Source organism: Propithecus coquereli, unplaced genomic scaffold (assembly GCF_000956105.1).
Source record: "Propithecus coquereli isolate 6110/MARCELLA unplaced genomic scaffold, Pcoq_1.0 Scaffold171, whole genome shotgun sequence".
NCBI lineage: Eukaryota > Metazoa > Chordata > Mammalia > Primates > Indriidae > Propithecus > Propithecus coquereli.
The window spans coordinates 5,154,835-5,178,601 of record NW_012141747.1 but is presented as its reverse complement, the minus strand read 5'-3'; the positions used below and the strand labels follow the sequence as shown (position 1 = coordinate 5,178,601).

Below are 23,767 nucleotides of genomic sequence, written 5' to 3'. Positions count from 1 at the left end.
TGTGTAAATTTCTGTAAACACTACCACAATCAAGATACAAAACTGTTTATCACCACAAAGATCTCCTTTGTGCTACCCCCTCCTATTTTTTCTAAATGTTTTATAGTTTTACTTTTTTACACTTAGCTTATAATCTATTTTGAGTTAGTTTCTGTATAAGGTTTGTTTTTGACTATGGATATTCAGTTGTTCCAGCATTTTTTATTTGAAAGACTATCCTTCCTCCTTTGAATTGCTTACACATCTTTGTTAAAAATTAGGTGGTTGTACTTACATTTCTGGGTTCTCTATTCTATTCATCTGTGTCTATCTCTCCATCAATACCACACAGTCTTGATTACTATAATTAGATAATATCTTGAAATTGGGCAGACTGATTCTTCCTACTTCATTTTTCTTTGAAATTGTTTTAGCTACTCTAGTTCATTTGCCTTTCCAAATAAGCTTTAGAATAACTGTATCCATGTCTATGTAAATATTGCTGAGATTTTGATTGGGATTATATTAAATCTGTATATAAATTAAAGGAGAATTGACATCTTTACTATGCTGAGTCTTCCAGTCTATGAATATGGACTATTTTTCATTTCATGTATTTATATCTTCTTTGATTGCCTTCATCAACTGTCTTGTAATTTTCATTGTACAAGTCCTGTGCATGTTTTGTTAGATTTACACCTAGGTATTTAATTTTTTTGAGCAGTTGTAAATGGTATTTTATTTTAAATTTTGGTTTCCACATATTTATTGCTAGTACGTAGAAATATGATCATTTTTGCATGTTAATCTTCTATCCTGTGATCTTGCTGAACTCACTTATTAGTTCTAAGAGGGTTTTTTTTTTTTGGTGGGCGGTAGACTCCAAGGAATTTCTAGATAGACTATGTGTCATCTGCAAATAGGGAAAGTTTATTTTTTCCTTTCCAATCTATATTCCTTGTATTTCCTTTTCTTGCCTTGTTGTGCTGGCTAGAACTTCCAGTACTATGTTGAATAGAAATGGTAAGAGTGGATGTTCTTACACTTAGGGGAAAGCTTTCAGTCTTTCACCACTAAGTATAATGTTAACTGTAGGTTTTCTATATATTTTTAAAAAAATCAAATTAGGAAGGTCCCCTATATTTTTATTAATCTATTTTATAATTATTGGGTGTTGAATTTTGTCAATTTTTTCTCCATCAATTGATAAGATCCTGTGATTTTTCTTTGTTAGTTTGTTAATTTGATGGATTACATTGACTGGTTTTTGAATATTGATCCAGCCTTGCATCCCTGGAATAAACTGGGTCATTTTTCAAAATTCCTTTTGTATTAGATATTGCTGTCCTAGTTAATCCTAGAAGCTTCTCTGTAGCCTTCTACAGAGTAGTTCCATGAAGGAGTAGGAGTATGTTTTAGGCAACATTGTATTCCCATCCTATGAGCACTGTGCCTAGCACACAGTGGGTGCCCAATAAGGGTTTGTGCAATGGATGTTTGAATAGCTGAGCATATAATCTGATAAGAAGAAAATCTTGTGGTTTTGACATTCTGTATGACTATTCTGAATATTACTTGCTTGCTTTATTTTACTGATGTATTTATGAACTTCCACTTGAGGGTACAGTAAATAATATCTAAGTTGAATTTTTAAAATTTTGAAAACTAGGTCTAAGTCCTAAACAAAAGTTTTCAGAAATGAAGCATAATTTCTTTGTCTTTTTTTTTTTTCACTTCTGCCTTAGTCATTCTGGACAAAAGAACAAGGAAACCAAGAACAAAATAAACCCTGTTTTTCGTAGTCATTCATGCATTAAAATTGCACATGCCATAAATAATTACCTTTATTGTAGCACCTAGAAATACTTCATGATTCGGAATAGAATAGAAAGCATTACAAATTGTTGCTGTTGCTGGGCATATCATTCGAATGGCATCAGAGAAAAACATTTCAAAATATAAATAAGAAGCTTTGCTAATATACTGTTTTGATTGTTTTTCTTTATAAAAATGAAGATTATGTGACTTCTCTGGGGAGACTTGTGGCTTCTCGGTATGCCAATGGCCTGTTTCCGCAGTTCTACAGAGCAGAAGATGGCAGAGTGTACAATGTAAGTCAGAGTCCCCTCAATGCACAGGTCCCATGACATTATGCTGAGCACATCGGGGAGTGGACTATTGGGAGAGGCTCGTGCTGCTTGGCTGAGCTGAGGCCTTATTAGGTGGGGGTTTTCTTCTGGCAGGGGTAGAATGATGAAAGGCATGGCCAAGGAGCTGGGGAAGAAGACCCTTGACTCATTAGAGATAAGCCCAGAAAGCTCTTGACTAGAGTTGAAAACCTTTGCATATCAACACTTTGTTTTGCCTTGAAGATAAGAGAAAAAGGAAATATGGCAGAAATTAGCTGAAAGCCAAGAGCTAGCTGCCATTATCTAAGAGAAGCACTGGAAACAGGGGGCAGCTTTTGCAGGGAGAAGAGGAGAGAGGAAGAGGCAGCTCGGACTGGAGTCCTTTGTTCCCAGCAATTCAGTACTTGACTCTCGTGCCCGCCCCTGTCCAGCCCTATGCAGACCCTGGCCCACCACATGGAGTTCACAATCTGTTGGAGATACACATCCCATCACATCCTTTTATAGATATTTGTTCATGTCAATGTAGTACCACCTGGACCATTGTCTCTTAATGTTAAAAAAAATTTAAATTACTTTTTAAACTAAGCCTGGTCCTAAGCAACAGTGTGTGTGGAATCTTGAAGTTTGGTGTGCAGATATTTTTTATCTGAACCACATTAAAATCAGAACTATTAAAAACATTTGTCCCTTTACCAACTAAGTCCATCTCCACATCCCCTGTGGTCTGGTCCCACCCTGGTTGCTGTGTTGTCACAGGAGCTGTGAATGCTGGAGAGGGTGTTAGGAGTTCTGTCCTAAGATCTGTGAGAAGTGATGCTGGAGCTTGAGGAATTGAGATTGAAGAGATACATGCAATGGGGAAGGAAAGGAGTTTAAGGAACCAAAGCACAAAAATGGAGAATTGCATAGTGGTTCTGAAAGCACATTTTTCTTAACATTTTGGGTGTTTGGGGGTTGTTAAAGTTTAACAAAAAAGTACCAGATTCTCTTTTAAAATTTGATCATCACAGAATAGGTCACAATATTTTCTTATCCCTTTTTCTGTCTTCTACCTCCCTATCCCTAAAAGGCCTTGCATGGTTGTGCCTGATGTATGTGTAGGATAGTTTATTTGTATCCACAAGAAATTGCCTGGAAGTCCCTGTCACCTTTCACGGGCAGCCACTAGAGGTGCTGGTGGCAGCTATGGGTGATCAGGTGGTCCAGATACAAGGGAACCTGGCCTGAGAGAGGGAGGAAACAAGCACAAAGGTCACCAGCAGGAGGATGAGTAGCTGGGACAGCATCCCTGAGAAGAAGCCAGGCAGATGTGCTGGCATGCTTAGAAACATTTTCAGAAATTTTTTTGGCATGTTGTACTTAGGAAAACATTTTAGTGAGACTTAGTTTTTTCCATCTGCCTTTGATGGTCTCTCTTTTCTTAGGCCTAATTTCTTAAAGGTGCCCCTGGGCATTTTTTTGATAAAGATAATCTGTAACTGGAAAGATAAAACACAATCTGGAAACATTTTTTTTTAAGAGGTCTATATTTTGAATAGATCACATCATCATCTTTTCTTCTGTTAGGGAATCATTCAACAGGTTTTTCATTTGAAAGATGGGAACACTTCCTCCTGGATTATGCAGGGTTTGGGAGGTCATTTACAAAATTGTTATTAATGCATAGTTCTTGATGGCAGCGTTATGGTTCAGATGACTTATTTTGATGCTGTTTTATTTTTTTTGTTTTTTACTTTTATTTTCATTAAGCTGACAGCTAAGTCAGAACTGATCTATCAGTTTGTGGAATATTTAACACGAGCTGTGGAAAGCTACAAGCAGCGGATGGACTGGCTCACCAGCAGAAGCCGGCAGATTTTTGGTGTCATCTTGGAACAGTGCATCACCGTAGTGTTGGATTTTGGTGGCATTCTGGAGGGGGAGCTTGATCTGTGCCGAGATGCTTTAATAATGATCCTCCAGGAGCAGGTGGCTCACATAACCAAGTTCAATATCATATGGTGAGTTCCCACAGGAAAGGGCCATTTTAGTGAAACTTCATAGTAATTTGCACATATTTGGAGTTAAGTAGCATAGCTAACATAGTTAGCTCTATGGTGAGGGAGGGAGTATTATCTTGTAATTTCCTAGAATATATAATTTTAGCAGAAATCCTACAATAAATAAATACTAAGAAACTTTTATCTGCTTTGTACAGAGCATCTTAGTTTTCACAATCCATGGGAAAGTTAAAATATAAGAATATGAATTATATTGAATATATATTTAAGACCATAAATTTATTCACTTATTTTAGATTTTAGCTTGGGTAATGAATTCAAAGGTCACAAATTTAGCAGACTGAATTTGTAACTCAAGTTGACCTCCCATGTAAGTTGACCCCTTTAACTAGAACAACAGGTGGCTGGCTTTTTAGAATTTCCCATATTTCAGAGTTTTCACAATCAATTATTTATGGATTCTTGGATTCAAGAGGATTTGGACCTCAACACTAACTTCTCATCTGGAACAGTGGTTGCATGTCCCTGACAAGAAACATCTGAATGTGTGGGAAAGATTTACCTAATTGAGTTTTTCTTTAAAAAAAAAATTTTTTTTTCTTTACTGTCCAACCATCTTTGGGGAAAGAGTTTTTCTTTTCTAAATCAAATACTTTCAACTAAATGATATCTTTGGGAGCAATGCCTAATTGTGTTCTATCCCACATTCCTATTTCTGCCACAAATACATTATTGAAGGAATTTAAGTGCTTAAATCTGCAAAGTTTTGCTTTCTTAGAAATGTTTGCTATAATATATGTCTCTCAGCCAGATCCTCTACCCAGAGAAGCCATGCAGAAGGACACAACCGTGAGCCAACTCTGCCTCTGGAGGTGGGCTATGAGGGCAAGCAAGCCGATTTATTTGCAATTGTCAACACAGGGATAAATTCAGATGGTTCTTCTTTTTTGAAATTGGGGGTTTCCATCAGTCATTCCCAAGCCAAACTAAATAACCAGATTTTCTCAGGATTTAAATAGTAATACTCTGCTGAACTCAAAACAATGCCATCTTTGATCCCCCCCACAAAAAAAAGTAACTGGTGGGAATCTTTTAGGACAATGAAAACAATGTCATGAAAGCATTAGAAATAAAATTTTAGAGTAATCAAACTGCTGGTGATTTGCAAATCTTAATACCATGAATTCTTATAAATTTGCTATTAATAGAAGACAGTTACATATAAGCCTGCCTGTTTATGAAAATAACTTTCCTTGATATTTTTAAAGCACTTGTTAATGTTTACATTTTTGAGATTTTTGTTTCTCATGTAAATATTGTTTTTCCTAGTCAGTACAGCGTAGGGAAGATAATGGTGCTTTGGGAACCTGTGTTAAACAGTTTTCCCATTTTGTTGGCAGCTTCACAGGGCTGCGAGCTGTTTCCTTTCTGTTTTGGTTCAGGAGATGGGCGCTGGGCAGCTTGTTGCTCATGGCTGTGAGATCAAGGGCTGACAACCCCCAGTAGCATTGATCACCACCCAGTGACTGCTCCGTGCGATTCCTTTCAGGGTGTCTCAGGAGCCTGTGAAATGGCAGGAAAATGCTACTCCTGTGACAGAACAATCCATAGCCTCTGCCATCAGCTGGGTTGAGAAACTGACTGCTAAGCTGACTTTGAGTGAGGTTAGCCGCCTGGACGCTCTGCTGGAAGCTGGGAAGGACAAAACTGTAAGTGTGTGTCCATGCCTGGTCCCACGTCATGGAGGTGGCTTCAGGCTTAGCTCTTCATACTTGCTATCTTCACACTGCCTTTCAGCTGATTCCACAGGGACCCCATCATTGGCCTTGAAGACCCCCATAATAAGTCATAATCCTTTTCACCTCTGAATTTGGAACCTCAAATTGAGAAATGGATTACAAGCCTCAGTTGGGGATGAAAGTAGCAGCTTTGGTGATGACAGAGCTGGACCAACCAAAATGAGACTCCCAAATACCTGTCCCCTGATCCTGGCTAGGCTCCCTCTGCGGGGTGATGGGGGTGACAGAACAGACCCTCATTTAGCTTGTGCCAGGAGAGCCAAGTGCTACTCACACCCGCTGAGCATGGAGAAAGGACAGGAATGGGGCCGCAGTTGTGCATCTCCGACACATTCATTCCACTCTCACTCTCTTGCCAATTAGATAAATCAATCCTTCTCTTGTAGGGAGGAGAGAGAGGTTGGAAGACCCCTCATAGAATGCTAAGGATGAGGAAATAGGGTTCCCCAACATCCATGTTCTGGATCTTTCCCAGTTCCTCTTTTTCACAGATGGCTCTATCATGTGCTTTCCAAGGTTAAGTATATCCAAGCTGATGAGCTTGTCCATGTTGGAATGTTTATGTATTGACATATGCCTTTTGATAGGGACCTTTTGGAAATAAAGCTTTACTTGGAAGAAGCAATTAAGTGGTGGTATTTTATATCTCTTTCAGCCATAGGGTCTGTGTTTCTGTGTGTGGCTCTAGTGACGGGGCAGTGGCAAGCGAGTGGGGAAGTACTCTGCGCAGGTGGGGTGCTTTGGCCAGCCTCGACTCCCCAGATGGGGGCAGGTCTGTTTGTCTTTGGATACAGATACTTAATACTTATTTCCTTCCTCCACTCTGGAAGCCTGAGGCTTCTCCAGGTTCCAAGCTTTACCTGGCTGTATTTAGAATTCTTTTCTTGGGGAAAGAGGCCATGTGCTGGCACCTTGAAAGATAGCCCCCAGTGGTCACTGGCCTGTGTTTATCAATACTGAGGGTGAAGGTTTGAAATTGGAAACACACAGTTTTTCCTCCTGAAGCCAAAGGAACAAATGTTTTCCATTAAGGAAGAACCTAATACAAGTTACTCTGTTCTTTGGCCCTTCAAGTTAGTTTTAAAATCTGTAAAATTTCAAGTGTCTGGACACCTTAATAATCACTCAAGAAATGGAACATTTCCCAGGCTCTTGAATGTGTGTGCCTGTGTATGTGACATGGCTGTTTTCTTTCTCTGTCTGTTAACCTGGCTATTGTGGTCATAACTGACTCTGGCCACCTGATGTGACTGCAAGATCTCCCTGTGACCTTGCTTTTCTGTTTCCCTTCCCTCTGGTTTGTGCCTTTCCTTTCTCTGGGGTTCATCCTTTCATCCCTAGCCCAGAAAGTAAGGAACAATTCAGTGAGTCCCAGGGAAGTTCTATAGAAGAGGATGAACCAAGAAAGAAGTTCCCAGGCACTGATCATCAAATGCAACCTTGAGAAAAGACTGAAAAGCTTTTGAGAAGAGACTGTGGGGTATATGCAGAGACTGCAAAGCATGCACAGACTGCTGTGTCCTTCCATCTACAGCCTCTATCTAGGGCTGGTCCCAAGGAGAATTCCAGTAAATGCAATTGTCTCGTGCAAAAATACCATACCCTGTGTTTTATGGGGAGTAAAAAAAGAGCACCCGTGTATGTGTGTTGGTGCGGCAGGGAATGGGCTCCCATAAAACCTTCTTCTCTGCTCTGTATCATCTTACTGGTGATAATCTGCTTTGGGTTAGCATCTCCCTCCATGAGTGGGTCCTGAGGGGAGCCAAGAAAGTGAGTATTGTGTCCAAAAATTAACATGCAAGTCTGGTTTTGTACCAAGTCCACACAAGGAGTAAGGGCTGAATGCTCTTGATTGTGGTGACAGAGGATGCCCAGAGGCCACCGGCCTCTTCCAGGACTGTGCTTTGTCCCCATGGTAAGTCAGAAAGGGATCCAGGACAGAGGTGAGCGTTGGAGTCTGAGAGGAGCCCAAGCAGAGTGTGGTGTCTGTTTACACCCTGGCTCTACTCATAGCACTTGAAGAGCACTATTGATGGATGAACTATTATTGTATTCTGTGAAAAAAGGACCTGGCTCATGAAAGGGCAGCATGGGGTGTACGAGGAAGTGTTTGGTGGCTGAGGGGGGTTGGCATCCACAGAGCCCAGGTGTGTTGCAGCAGAGGGTTTCTGCTCTTTAGTGTTCTCTGGTCCCAGGACATATGTCTTTTGGAAGTTAGTAGCTTCCTGGGCCTTACAAGGAGGGGTGGTGTACCAGGAGGCCCCGGGAGGCCTGCCGACGCGGATGACAGAGAAGGCTGTTTATCTGAAGCCCTCAGACTAAGCTGCCTGAGAAGACTACTGAGGGGCTTCGCTTCCCTTCCGGGACAAGGCCACCTGCCCAGAAGACACCTGCATTTCTGTTTTCATTCTCTCAGCTTCTCATCCATCCACTCGACAGGCATACATCTGTTTAGTTTCTTGTTTCTTTTTGTCATATTCACTGGGAGACCAAGTGTGTGAATTGAAGACAGATCCATATGATTCCACAAGGAGCCTTCGCTGCTGGGCTGTAAGGCCTGGCCTGTCAGTCCGTGAAACTGGCAGCTGATTTATTTCCTTGTAGTGGTTCAGACAGGCATCACATCTTTTTATTTTTGTGTCTCTGATGCCTAGCAAGGACTCTATAAATGTTTGTTGAACATTGAAGAAAGGGAAAGAAAATAGTATTGGTATTCTTGAGTTTGGGGGCTAAACATGGGTCCATTGGGTTTCCATCCCCAAATTATTGCACAGATTTGAGTTTTTTTAATTTTTTTTTTGAGACAGAGTCTCACTGTGTTGCCCAGGCTAGAGTGCCGTGGCGTTAGCCTAGCTCACAGCAACCTCAAACTCCTGGACTCAAGCGATCCTCCTGCCTCAGCCTCCCGAGTAGCTGGGACTACAGGCATGCACCACCATGCCCGGCTAATTTTTTTTTCTATATATTTTTAGTTGTCTGATTAATTTCTTTCTATTTTTAGTAGAGACGGGGTCTCGCTCTTGCTCAGGCTGGTTTCGAACTCCTGAGCTCAAACAATCCGCCCGCCTCAGCCTCCCAGAGAGCTAGGATTACAGGCATGAGCCACCGTGCCCGGCCTGAGTTTTTTTAATTTAAGGGAGGTGGTCTGTGTGGGACCAGCAGGTGAATTTGCTGAGGCATGTAGGACTCTGTCAGGGGTGGTAGATGGGGACAGGAACGCTGAAGCCTGGGAGGCCAGAAAGTCGGTGGTGGTCAAGGATGTTAAGAAGGATCTGACAAGTGAACTAGGTTAATACCATGGGAAATGGTCGCCACCAACGAGGGTATCTGAAAATCAAATCAGGCTGCACCAGGTGAGGGCTCCCACAGGCACAGGGAGGACCTGGAGATTAGATCCCAAGGTCTGGAGTTGGCCAAAAACTGTTGCAGTGTTCAAAGTCGTATGAAGAAAAAGACAATTTTTTCTAGAGCCTTGAAGCGTGAAGAATGTTATATCTAGAAGCTTTGGGGATAGGAGCTCAGGCTTCTGACAAGCGGGAGCAGAGGGCAGCCAGAGTAGAAACAGCCACTCCTGGTCTGTTTCTTTTTTTGCCCCCAGAGCAGCAGCTGGGAAGACATCAAGGACTCTTTGGCTGGGCAGAATGCAGGTCACTGTGTGAAGGTGCAGAATAAATGGCCCAGATAGAATAAGATATTTCATGTGAAAACATAAAGGCTCCACCCTACTTTATGTAGTATGAAGTGTCAAGATCTTTTGACTCACTCTAAAGAAGCTGAATGGAACCCATGTGTTGTTCTATCGAAATCAGTGCAAATCAGCATGTGAGCAAATGCTGGTTGATGAGGAAGCTGCTTCTGGTCTGGATGCTGCTACTGACCTTCCACACTGGTCTGTGCCCCTATGGAGCTCCAAGGTACTGGCCAAGGGGTGAGGATTCCCGTAAGGATATTCCCTTAAGCCGAGCAACCTCCTGGACCCAACTTTTGGTCAGTGGTGCTGATATCAGGAGTAGAGGACAGAACCCTTGGGTGGCAGGGGAGCCGCAGAAGTGCAAACAGTGCCACGTTCTCTGCCCTGTAATCTTGCTTTTCCAGTTCTAGGACTCAAGTTCTCTCCAGCAATGAATCAGCCCTGCCATGAATCAACACAGCGTAGCAGTGGAGAGAGCATGGGCAGAATTTTGGGGTCAGGCAGCCTGGGCTTAGTAACTCCAAGACCAAATCAATTATCCTTTCCAAGCCTCAGTTTCTTCATCTGTATACTGGGCATAATAACAATAATCCATAGCTACAGGACTGTTGTGAGCATTGAATAAAATAATTCATTTTAGCTTATCCCAAATAGCTGAAAATCCTAAAGCCATTTTGCTTTAAGAAGCATTTTCCCAATTTGTGGGGCGATAGGAATAGCTAGTATATTTATTCTTCCTCTCTGTTTTCCTAAGTGCCATTATGTGAGCAGACAGGAGAAGCAGAAAGGCTGTGCACAGGAGAGTGAGGGGTGTCTGTGGTCTCAATGTAAAGCATGTCCCAGGAAATCTGTAGCACAGATAACCTAGAATTGACTGGGGACATATGCACTTAAGAAGCTGAGTAATGAACTTAATGAATAGTGAGTAACACCACAGCCTTAGTAAAGGAAAGGAAATCCTGACTCACTGTTGGCTACAGCAATTTTCAGTTTGATGAAATCGCGAGGGAAAAACATTTCTTCACAAGGATTTCAGATTCTTGGGTTATTCCCAGAGCAAAGAAGCTGAGTTTACATGACGTGCAATGGAGATGTCATGGTGTCAGGAGCTGCTGGCAACTACATGGAGATGTGTGTCCTCACCTCCCTGTTGATCTAACGAACTGCAAAAAATACGCCATGTCTGTTCCTCTGTCTTGGGCCGTGTGTCATTTTAGATCCTTATAACAGGATGAAACTGTCCCCATGCTAAACTCGAACACTAACACAGCTGGAAAACTCTAGTAAATAACTGTGCAGCTAAGAAGGAACCTTTTCAATAAATCTTACACAAGGAATATACAATACCAGGAAAAGAATGAAACATAATACATTTGCTGGAAGAACAATATTGGTTGCCTAATAAGTAATCCAGAATACACTGTTTCTTCCTTTTTTCAGTGTTTCCTGACTCCCAGATTACTAACTGAAACAGACATTTTCAACATTCCTCAGTCTTCACTTCCCAATAGGTACTTTTTATGATCAGGGAGCTGGTGTTGCAAGATCTGAAAGAAAGAGGCCTGGTGGTGGGTAGAGGGATAGGGGTGGGGTGCCTAGTTGGAGGAGGGTGTTGCTGAAGAGGTCTGGTCTCAGCCCCCACTCCAGTCTTCTCCTAAAACCCATCCTGGGCCCTTAGCCCATGCCCCCACCTGCCCCCTTGGCCACACAGTCTGCCCCTGACCAACTGGGAACCAAGCACGAGGCCACCTGTCTCAGCCAGCTTAAGGCCCAAGTTTGGTGTTGAGATGAGGCCATTTATTGACTATATTCAACTAACATGGGTTTGAGATTAGAGGAGGGGAAGGGTCATGAATCCCAAAGGGAGGGTGACATCTATATATCCCCTAAAACACAGTATGTTTGCTGGGGCTCTTTCCCCAGTTATCTGTGGAGACAATCCCTCAGGACATTTTAGGGACAGGTTGAGAAGATATGTATTCCTGGCTCTCCTTTGGTTTTTTACGTTCTGAGATTTATATAAATACATGCACAAGTGTAAGTTGTCTTGTTTAAACTCCATTACGAAGAATAAACCACATTATCTCCCATGAAGAAACTGCAGTGAGATCACTTGCCTGAGGTTACAGAGCTCATTAGTGTCAGGGAGACAGACTCTGTGGAAGCACAGTCCTGGGGAAGGGCCAGAGCAGTGGAGTCGAGGTTGGGGAGGGGCAGACAATTGTCACAGGGCTCCCTTGGGTGGGTTTTACATCTCTCTAAATTAAGCAGGCAGCACTTCTTAGGAACTGTCTTCTACGTGGGTGAGATATGCATCTCCCAGAATCAATCACTGGTTTAAGATTGTGTGTGTGTGTGTGTGTGTGTGTGTGTGTGTGTGTGTGTGTGTGTATTCTGACACAGGGGATGGTTTGGTTCTTCTGTTCATGGTTCTCTTGTTCTTTTCATGGCCTAACATGACCGGGGGAGCCAGGCCCAGTAGGAGGCCTGGCTCCTGACCAGCGGTGTGAAGTCAGGACAGCCTCACCAACCTGGGCATGTGATTCCCTGGTGAGATGAGACCAGAGGATGAACCAGCTGGGAATATGCCCTCCTTTCCACATTCTGCCTCAGACTGAGGATGGATAAGTTTGCATTGTAGAATTCTGGCACTGCCACAGGAAATGGCTAATAAGCTTCCTGCCCACAGTGGCAATGCCAATAGTGCCTTCATTTCTTGACTTGAAAATAACTGCTCCTAACCTGTATAATGTATTTGTGGGCCCAGAGGAAGCTCTTCCAAATCTGCCAACCATATTCTTCCCATGTGATACCTGAGACTGCAGCCACTGCTAGGAGACTTTCTTGGCACCAGGCCCTGACTACCTCAATTCCTGACTTGGGCTCTGACATCCTTACAAAATTCTGAGCAGCGCTGCTATTCCTTCTGCCCATTTTTTTTAAAGAGCCGGTACAAAGTGAGGGTATGTCAGGGAGATAAACCATTGGTCCCACTCTTTTGCAGATTGAATCCATTTACTACTTTGTGGTGGGGGACGTTCCTGAGGAATCCAAGGAGCTTCTCCTCCAGGGGACTTTGGAGATCCCATATCCAGTCTACACAGTGTCCTTCAATGCCAGAGGAGAAGGCACTATAGCTTTCCTAAAGGAGCTGAGTGCCAAGACCCACAGCAGGTAGGCAGAAAATATGCTCTTTAGTGACAGCAAGTGTGTCACCTGCTTATGTAGGATCAACGGTGGGTCTTAGTTTCTTTGTGGTCTTCTTAACCAATCTGTTGCTGGGTTCTCCCTCTCTTTCCAGTATAGTCTTTAGTCTCTATGCACCTTATCTTCTTTATCCTGTATTTGTCACACCTCTTAATTTTCTGTAATTCTGATGCTTTGCTGACCCAGGAGACACTGCCCCTCCCAGGGCTAGCCATTCCTAGAGATAGCAAATGACTCACCTGGAGTGCACTTTCATATGCAAGCCAACTAATCCAGAGTCCACACTCCCAGTCCAGGCTCTTATACTCAGAACCACTACCCTCCGCCCTAATCACCCTGGGGCACTGACATTATTCAGATTAGCCAATCCTAAACCTGCTTACCCCTGCCTCGCCTCTTCCTTCCCTTGGAAACCACCTTTTCCCCTCACTCCCTCTGCCTCCCAGCTGGCCCTGTGTGGCATGACATGCCCCTCCTCTTGGGAACTTTCTTAGTCTGCTTGGGCTGCCCTAACAAATCATCACAGGCTAGTTGGCTTAAACAACAGATATTTATTTCTTGCAGTTCTAGAAGCTGAGAAGTACAAGATTAAAGCCAATTTGATTTCTGGTGAGGGTACTCTTCCTGCCTTACAGGCAGCTGTGTTCTCATTGTGTCCTCACTTGTTGAGGGGAGAGAGAGAGAGAGAGAGAGAGCGAGCCAGAGAGAGAGAGAGCGAGCATGTGTGAGTGTGCACATGTGAGACAGAGAGCTCTGGTGCCTCTTCCTCCTTCCTCTTCTCACAAGGTCACACTAATCCTGTCAGATCAGAGCCCCACCCTATGATCTCCCTATAGGCTCTATCTGCAAGTACAGTCACATGGGGAATTTGGGCTTCAACACAGAAATTGTTTAGCAGGGGATGTGCAATTCAGTCCATACCAGGAACTGTGAGTAATAAACTGTCTTTTCAGTGGCAATAGTCTCCTGATCTGTTGGCCTCACCATACCTGAATAATAATAAAACCTACATTTAAAACATATACTCCTCCCTTGGTGTGTGTGTGTGTGTGTGTGTGTTTGTGTGTGTGTAAGTATGTGTAAGTTTAGGTCCCTTGTGGAGAGAGACCAGCTACTTCTGTGGTTACAAGGAGAATTACGAAGTCCTTTCCTAAGTTAGCCTATGTGAAATGGGTACAATGCCTGCCCAGAGCACTTGTTCTTTTTTAAACAAATTTTTTATTGATGTATGATATTTGTACATGTGATATTTTGCTACATGCGTAGTATGTATAATGATCAAGTCACACTATTTAGGATATCCATTCCTTTGAGCATTTATTGTTTCTATATGCTGAGAACATTTCGAGTCCTCTCTTCTAGCTATTTTGAAATATACAATACATTGTTGTTAACTACATCAGTCACCCTATTCTGCTATTGAACACTAGAACTTATTCCTTCCATCTAACTGTATGTTTGTGCCCGTCACCCAACCTCTCCTCATCCCTCATCATCCCCCACACCCACACCCTTCCCAGCCTCTGATATTTTTCATCCTACTCTCTCCCTCCATGAGGTCAACTTTTTTAGCTTCTGCATATGAGTAAGAATATACAATATTTATCTTTCTGTGCTTGGTTTATTTCACTTAACACAATGACCTCCAGTTCCATCCATGTTGCTGCAAATGACAGGATTTCATTCTTTTTTGTGGCTGAATAGTGTTCCATTATATATATACACCACATTTTTTTTATTCATTCATTGAGGAACACTTAGGTTGATTCCACATCTTTGCTATTGTGAATAGTGTTGCAATGAACATAGGGGTACAAATAGGTCTTTGACATACTGATTTCCTTTCCTTTGTATAGATACCCAGTAGTGGGATTGCTGGATTGTATGGTAGTTCTATTTTAGTTTTTTGAGAAATTTCCATACTGTTTTCCATAATGGCTGTACTAATTTACATTCCCACTAACAGTGTATGAATGAATTCCCTTTTCTCTGTATCCTTGCCAATATTTGTTGTTTTGTGTTTTTTTGATAGTAGCCGTGCTAAATGGGGTAAGATATTATCTTGTCCTTAAATGTAGGTGCCCATCACAATAACCTGGGGAACTTATTAATGATGCAGAGGCAGGGCTTCAATGGGCAGGCTGATTCCACGTGATAGAGGGAGCCTGGAAATATGCATTTTTCCCATCACTTTGCAAAACTGCCAGACGGCTTGATTGAAATGCAGATTCTATGGCCACAGCCACAGAGATTCTGATTTTCAGGGTCTGATTAGGCCAGGAAGGTTTTTTTTTTTTTTCTCCCAGACAGAGTCTCACTGTGCTGCCCTAGATGGAATGCAGTGGCATCATTGTAGCTCACTACAACCTAGGAATTTTCATTTTTAAAAGGAACTCAGGATTCTGAGGGCCGCTGCTCTGGCTGCTCTTAAAACATTTTGAAATCTTTTAATATCAGGTACTTGACTTCCATTCTGGGTTCCCGAGACCCCCCCAAAATACAGAAGGGGGCTCCTTGCCCAGCCTTCGCTAGTGGAGCGAGAAAAAGGTATTTGGCTGGGCCACCTCTCTTGCTTGTTCTTGGCTGAGCTCATCTGGAGCGTGCTAGAGCCCAGGGAGTAATTTATCATGAGAGAAGCTGCAGTCCAACTACTGACTTTTATGCTGTGTTCTGCATGAAGGTGGATTTTTCAGAAAAGGACGATGTGTAGATGTGCCCTCTTGTCCATGCTCTGGGCTCTGGCAGGTAAACCTAACCCACAACCAGTGGTGCTCCTGCCCCTCTACTCCTTGCCCAGACACTCCATGGCTCCAGGTTGGCCTCTTGGTGCCCCTTCAGCTGCGGACCCCTGCTAGAGGGCAGTTATTAACCACTGGAAGCGGCGAGTCCTAAGTGTCTCAGCTGGCAGGAGGCTGCCTCGGCCTAGTGACGCTCCGCTTGGAAACTGGCTTCCCAGTACTTGAGGCTGTGTCTGGATAGATCCACCAGACCAGGCACAATGCTGTACTCTGAAGACTCTCCTAACAGCCTGTGCTAATGATGAGTTGCTTCTGCACAAGTGAGGCTATATCAGCCAGAGGAAACTTCTGTCCTGTTTTCTTTCCTAATCTGAAGAACAGATCAGAGAGTGGAAAGTCCTGGGCACCAAAGGCCTTGGCACTCAGGGCTTGGTGCCTTCCAGGACAAACTTCAACTATCTCCCCTCCTTGCCCTGCAAGGAGGTTATGAGGGAAGGAGGCTAGCCATTTCTGCTCTGGCCTAAGCTCCTACAGGAGGCAGGCATAACCAAGCTAAGAGTCCATTGGCTTTAGAAGGGACTGCTGGAATGAGGCTGACTTGTCCACTGCCATCAATTCATTATCCCAATCTTACCTGAAACCCTTTAGAAATAGGACTGAGGCTCTCCATAGCCCAGGTGAGGCCCCCAGATCTCTCCCACCATTTGTTTGTCCACCTGTCCATGCCAAGCAGTGCTTCAGGATTTTCTTTGAATTGAGTGTGAGGCAACAGGTAGAGGTGGAACTCTCGCAGCACTGGAGGAGCCTTACTTAAGACCTCTGCCAATCTGAAAGAAATGTCCTGCTGTTACTGACCTTTCAGATTCCCATTAAGGGGCTTCAAGGGTGTGACTTAGCCCATCACCCTGTGCACTACACCAGTGCTTGTCAAACTTTCATGTGCCTGTGAGTCCCCTGGGAATCTCGTTAAAGTGCATGCTCTGACTCCGCAGGTCCTGGTGGGGACTGGGAGTGTGTGCTCCTAACCAGCTCCCAGGTGCTGCCACTATTGCTCCTTGGACCATACTTTGAGAAGGCAGGCCCAGAAACTTGCCCACACAGGAATTCTTTTCGTTAACACTTAAGCTTCAATCCTGGGGAAGTGTGTCTTTGCTGAGTTAAGGCTGACTGAAGCCCGTCAGCAACAGGCAAATGAGCCAAGCTGCCCGTGTCAGGACTTGCCACACTGAGCCCACAGAGCTGATGGCACTGTTGGGGCCCTTCATTAAACGCCTGGCTTGTCAAAACTGCATTGACATGATGGAACACTGGGAACAAAAGAATGAATATAAGCATAGAGTATCAGTTTCCCAGGATCAAAAAATACCATTTGGTTGAGCTAATTAACCTCTAATGAAAAGACAAGTTATCAGTTAAAATCCCAAACCATTCACAATTCTTGGTCCTCTTCTGCCTCCCTATCGTTTACTTGTGGGAATTGACACGGTACAGGGAAAACAGTCAACATATCTAAGATACTCTGCACTACAGAAGAGTAAATTCATAATCTGAGGAAAACGAGCAGGACGCACAATTCCCTCCATACTCACCTAATGTTAAACACATCTTCATGTTTCAGGTTCCATGCATTCGCCGAAAGAACAGAGGGTGTGTTATTTCCTGCATTCCCCACAAAAGATGGTGACGGTGTGACGACTTGGAATTCAAGGAAACTGAAAGGAAAACTCCCTCCAGGTACCTGGAATCCAAAAGAAGCAGTGTAATTTTATCCTTAATAACCTCAGATGATCTGTCTCATTAGGAAAGAAAGTACTAGGTAGGGACTACTCCTGTCTTTTGTATTATTAATGTGGTACAAAGGCAGAGTTAATGGATATTAATGGTGAATTTCCCAACCTAGCAACCAGGCATAAGTTTATTACCCAGTGAAATGGCCTAAGTGATACGTGTTTACTGACTTGGGAACCTTCTGGAGACGTGGCCTTGGGCATGTCAACGCTGAGTTAATTTCTGGCAAGGCAGAGCTTCTCTGCTGTACAGGTTAGCTGCGAGACTGCCATGAGGGCACCTGTGGTTCTTGGTGGGGGGGCGGGGGGAGGTTCTGCTGTCCCCCCTGTGATGAAAGCAGTACTTGTGGATGCGGTGTGTGGGAGTGACCTGCCCCTTGTGAGGACTGGGGCTGCACAGGAACCTTTATGGAGGCTGAATGAACCTCCCCTTTCACTCATCGAATGTGATCAGAGGGCTTAACAAGCACAGGGAATGAAGTCACAAAACCAGCAAGAAATAAGGCTGCAATTCAGAAAATGGTAGAAGGTTACCCAGAGAGCCAAAGGATGGGAGTTTCTTTTGGGCTGATGAAATTGCAAAGTGCCAAAGACGCTGAATAAACACCACTGAGAAAAGGAGGGAAGGAAGCTCTTGTTGGATCATTGGATGATGTGGCACAGTGGGTAGTTAGAAGTCTAAGAAATCCCACCCCCACCTCCACCCTCCTTTGTAGTTATTAAACAGATTTATGGCTTCACTGTAAAGTAAGAACTACTCTTTGGGGATAGGGGAGAAGCCACAGCATACAGCTGCTTGAAAGATTCTTGTTTACATAAGCACATTGGAAAGGCTCCCAGGAGAGGGTGCTGGAAGTAGGAGGCAGTTTCATTGCCAGGCTGGGATGTCAGATGGAGATAAAGGCAGGGGGTGGGTCAGGAGCCTGTTCCTGACACAGACCTTGTAGATTCAAATCCTTAGTGCCCAAAGCAGAGCAGGGGAGAGATTCCAGTAGAGCTCACTGGGGGCACTGCTTCAGGTCACTGACACCTTTGTTGTGATCATGAAGTGGATATCTGAGAGAATTTGGGAAAATACCAATTGATAAGCCAGATGGATGCTGATCTAAGAAAAAATTAATGCAGGATGTATGCCATGCCTAGTCAAAGTAATTTACAAGCTTTAGCCTAGTGGGAAATGATTTAATCAGGGTAAAGAATATGAGATGTCACCAGCTCCCCACGGTATGCCAATTATGGTAAATGGGGTTTAATTTTGGCCTCTGCATTCCTTGGCAACTTAGTTATAAAGGGAAACATAAACTACACAGCTTACATTTTCAACAACTACTATCTTCCCAACCCTGTGTTGCAAATAAATTAAATTATGGATAAAAACATTTTTCTTAGAATAAAAGGCTCAGTGTGGCTTGCCATTCTAAACCCATTTCAGTGATCACATGGTCTGAATTTGAGGGGAGAGTCCCAAATCCTAAATATGTGATCTTATCTCTATTACCCATCACAATGTCCCAGAAATGCCAACATTTCAAAGCCTATCTCTCCCACTCAAAAACCGCCCAGAAATCTTGACGTACTATTTTGGTTTGGAAGATGTGTGATTTCCAATGTCACCTGGGCCTCAGGGACAGTTCTCTTACCTTTTCCTGATCAGTTTTCTCTCCTCATTAACACATCAACCATTTCTAGCACTTATCATTGTCAGCTTCCTCAGGCTGCCCTCTAGTTTTCAGGGGGTGTGCCTCCTTATGAGATTATTTTGCCTCCTGTTGTATAGAAAATAGACACTCTCGAGTAGGGTTGGAAAAGCATAGCTCAGAAAATTTACCTGGCAATCCGAAAGGAATTTTCTACTATTATTGATTTTTTAGATTCTAGATAATTGGCTTTCAGGGTACGACTTAACATTACCCTATGTTCTGTACTGTTGCAAAAAAACTATAGTCAAGATAAAGAATAATTTTAAAAATTGCAGTAAGTTATATATACACAACCTAAAGTTTATCATCTTAACCATTTTTAAGTGTACAGTTTAGTAGCATTAAGCATATGCACATCATTGTGCAACCATCATCACCATGCATCACCAGAACTCTTTTTATCTTCCCAAACTGCAACTCTGTACCAATTAGACAATAACTCCTCATTTCAGTCTGTTCATGCTGCTATAGCAAAATATACCCCACTGGGTAATTTGTAAAAACAAACTTATTTCTCACAGTTGTGGAGGTTGGGAAGTCCAATATTAAGGCACCATCTGAGTAGTGTTTGATGAAGGCTCACTCTCTGCTTCCAGGATGGCACCTTGTTGCTGCGTTCTCTGGAGGGGAGGAACAGTGTGTGCTCACATGGCGGAAGGGATGGAAAGGCAAAAAAGGACAAACTGAGCACTCCCTTCCACTTCTTTTATAAGAGCACTAACTAATCCCTTCATGAAGGCAGAGCCCTCATGACTTAATCACTTCTCAAAAGGCCCAAGCTCTTAAAGGGCGAAAGGTTTATATGATTTGAAGAGAAACCAGAATATGAGGCCCAACCTCTTAATACTGGTAAATTAGGTATTAGGTTCCAGCATATGAATTTTGGGGGAGACACATCTGTTCAAATCATAGCACTCTATTTCCCTGTCCCCCAGCCCCTGGCAACCCCCATTATATTTTCTGTGTCTTTGCATTTGACTACTCTAGGCACCTCATAAACAAGTGGAATTATACAGTATCTGTCCTTCTGTGACTGGCTTATTTCACTTAGCATAATGTCCTCGATATTCACCCAAGTCGTACCTTATCTTAGAATTTCCTTCCTTTTTCAGGCTGAATAATATTCCATTGTATGTGTAGACCACATTTTGTTTATCCATTCATCCACCAATGAACATTTGAGTTCCTTCCACCTTTTGGCTATTGCGAATAATGTTATGAACATGGGTATTCAAATATCTCTCTGAGACCCTGCTTTCCATTCTTCTGGGTATAAACCCAGAATAGAATTTCTGGGTCATATATGGTGATTCTATTTTTAATTTTCTTGAGGAGCCTCCATACTGTTTTCCATAGTGGCTACACTGTTTTACATTTTTACAAACACTACGTAATTGTTCTACACCCCGGCCAAAACTTATTTTCTGTATTTTTATAGTAGCCATCCTAATGAATATGAGGTGGTATATCATTGTGGTTTTAATTTACATTTCCCTAAGATTTGGAGCATCTTTTCATGTGCCTGTTGAAATAAATGATATTTTGATGCAATATTTTTATTTTTTTAATTTTTTAAATACTTTTTTAAATTTCAGAATATTACGGGGGTACAAAGGTTTAGATTACGTATTTTTCTTTTACACTGCCCGGGTCAGAGCTATAAGCATGTCCATCCCCCAGACAGTGTGCACTGCACCCATCAGGTGTGAATATACCCATCCCCTCCTCTCCCTCCCACCTGCCCGATACCCGATAAATGTTACTTCCATATGGGCACATAAGTGTTGATCCATTAGTACCAATTTGATGGTGAGTATATGTGGTGCTTGTTGTTCCATTCTTGTGATACTTCACTTAGTATAATGGGTTCCAGCTCCAACCAGGGTAATACAAGAAGTGCTAATTCACCATTGTTTTTTGCGGCTGAGTAGTACTCCACAGTATATATATACCACACTTTATTAATCCACTCATGGATTGATGGGCACTTGAGTTGTTTCCACATCTTTGCAATTGTGAATTGTGCTGCTATAAACATTCGAGTGCAGATGTCTTTATCACAGAATGCCTTTTTTCCCTTTGGGTAGATGCCCAGTAGTGCGATTGCTCAATCAAATGGTAGTTATACTTTTAGTTCTTTGAGGTATCTCCATATTACTTTCCATAGAAGTTGTACTAGTTTGCAGTCCCACCAGCAGTGTATGAGTGTTCCTGTCTCTCCGCATCCACGCCAACATTTGTTGTTTCTAGTTGTTAGTCCTTTATCAGATATATAGCATGCAAATATTTTCTCCTATTCTGTATGTTGTCTGTCTGATCTAGCGATAGTTTCTTTGGCTGTGCAGAAGCTTTTTAATTTGATCAGGTCCCATTTATTTATTTTTGTCGTTGCTGTGATTGCTTTTGGGGTCTCCTTCATAAATTCTTTGCCTAGGCCGATGTCTATTATTAGAGTTTTTCCAACATTTTCTTCTAGAATTCTTATGGTTTCATGCCTTAGGTTCAAGCCTGTTATCCATCATGAGTTGATTTTTGTGAGAGGTGCGATGTGTGGATCCTGTTTCAGTCTTCTACATGTGGCTATCCAGTTTTCTCAGCGCCATTTATTGAATAGGGATTCTTTTCTCCAGTGTATGTTTTTGTCTGCTTTGTCAAAGATCAGATGGCTGTATGAGGGTGGTTTTATATCTGGGTTCTCATTCCTGTTCCATTGGTCTCTGTCTCTGTTCTTGTGCCAGTACCATGCTATTTTGGTTACTATAGCCTTGTAGTATAGCTTGAAGTCGGGTAAATTGATGCCTCCCAATGTGTTCTTTTTGCTTAAGGTTGCTTTAGCTATACAGGGTCTTCTCTGGTTCCATACGAAGTGTAGAATTATTTTTTATAGATCTGAAAAAAATGATGCAATATTTTAAAAATCAAAATTAATGTAAAAAATCCATGATGATCACAATATCACAATTTTAAATGAAGACAGGTTCCAACAGTGCTATGTGAATCTATATTGGAGCCTGAGGCAAGAGGAAAAATGATATGCCTCTATATACATGTTTTTATTTATTTTTAATGACTAATTTGTTATTAAATAGCTAAAAATATTGAAAAATTAAAAAGTATATTAAAACACATTATTTTAAGTTTAAATTTTTGGGAATATGTTCATATCTCTTGCTAAAGTTTTTATTCATCAAACATACTTTCAAAGTATCCTCTCATTTGTTATAACTTAAAATTATCAATTGAAAATGAGATAAGTAGATTTTGAAAATACTTTTTAATTGATTAATTTGCTTCCATTAAATCAGGAAATTAAAATTACAATAAATTCTGTTTTGATATAAATAAAATATTTAAACTTAAAACTAATGCTGTAAATTTTAATATTCCTACTTTTCCATATTTTTCAACTAATTTAATGTTCTGGAAAAATATTAACCATTAAAAGTACATGAAATTGTGTATATAGGAGTGTATATTTTTCCCTTTGCTCCAATATGGCTCTACATGTCACTGCTCATGTGGTCCTTCCCCACCTTCTGACCTCATCTGCATCACTTCTCCATATTCACCTCACTTTCTAGCTCTGCCTAAATGTCTGCCATCTACTGAGGGCAACGTGCCCTTGTTCTCATTTGAGCTCTTGAAGATGCCTCTCCCTGTTCCCCTGCCTGTGCATCTCCCTCACTCTGTATAAGCATCACCTTTCTGGTAAGCCCTCCCTGACCCACCTCTCCCCTTTGCTTTTCTAAACTGCTTGTTAAGGCATCTGCTGTAGCATATGAGCCACAGACAGGACAATATCTGTCAGTGGTAATTTGGGAAGGGTCCAGAGACCAGAGCAGGTAAGAATCTCTGTTCACAAACTCCGATATGCTAGACAGATCCACTAAAAATTTCATAATTTTATTAATATTTTTTCATGACCCCACCCCCATTTTCTTATACACTGGGGGAAAATGTGCAGACTACCTCTGTTTTTCCCTCTGTGTATTTCCCCTGGGCCTAGAGTAAATAGAAAGTGTGTGTATGTGGAAGATAGGGGGACATATCTCATAATATCTCATGACATCGTCTCAGCCATCCACATCTCCTGAAGCAAATCTCTATGTTTCTAGAAAGCAATAACTTCTCACCTGAAAGAGGGTGGAGCTAGGTTGCTGGTATGCACTGGGCTCCCAAGACCTTGGCACATCTACCTGGCTGGGTGGGTCATGATCCCAGGGCCCCAGGAGCTGGGTGCCTGAAGCTGGGCACTTGGTGGTCTTCTCGCCTTTCACTTCCAGGGATGACTTCCTGCCTTAGAGGGCCTGCTTCCTTCCAGCACAGGTCTATCCCATCCAAGAATACTCCATCAGCCTCGGATGGGCTCTCCTCACTGAGGAGAGTGGGATCTCTGGTTTAGTTTTAGAGAGTGAGGGATGTTTAATCTGGCAAGTGCTGCTGACCTGAAGCAGTTGGTCTGTGCTTCTCCTCGTAACCATCCTTCCCTTGGCTTTTAGTCTGTAGTTGGCTGGAGCTGTGCTCATGTTCACTCTCCTGGGGCATTGAGCAGAGGGGTCGCTGCTCTGTTGAGTGGCCCGCCCTTCTACTCTCATGCTTCTCTCCATGAGGGTGTCCCTGCCTTTTTCTCTCTTTGTGATGGGCTTCGTTGTGTGCTGGGAAGGGGAAGGGGCACCAGCAGAGCCTGGATTACTAAGGGACCAGAGCGATGCTCCCTTCTTTTGCTCCTCCGAG

General features: G+C 42.6%; 1 protein-coding gene across 1 annotated transcript in view; it reads left to right on the top strand.

The window, feature by feature from the left end:
* VWA3B (von Willebrand factor A domain containing 3B) overlaps positions 1-23,767 on the top strand; it is a 188,906-nt gene that overhangs the window by 9,237 nt on the left and 155,902 nt on the right. Inside the window, exons 2-6 of the mRNA XM_012641874.1 lie at positions 1,996-2,090; positions 3,861-4,111; positions 5,661-5,820; positions 12,606-12,775; positions 17,165-17,280. Of these exons, the coding sequence (XP_012497328.1) occupies positions 1,996-2,090; positions 3,861-4,111; positions 5,661-5,820; positions 12,606-12,775; positions 17,165-17,280 (792 nt within the window). The remainder of the gene's footprint in view (positions 1-1,995; positions 2,091-3,860; positions 4,112-5,660; positions 5,821-12,605; positions 12,776-17,164; positions 17,281-23,767) is intronic.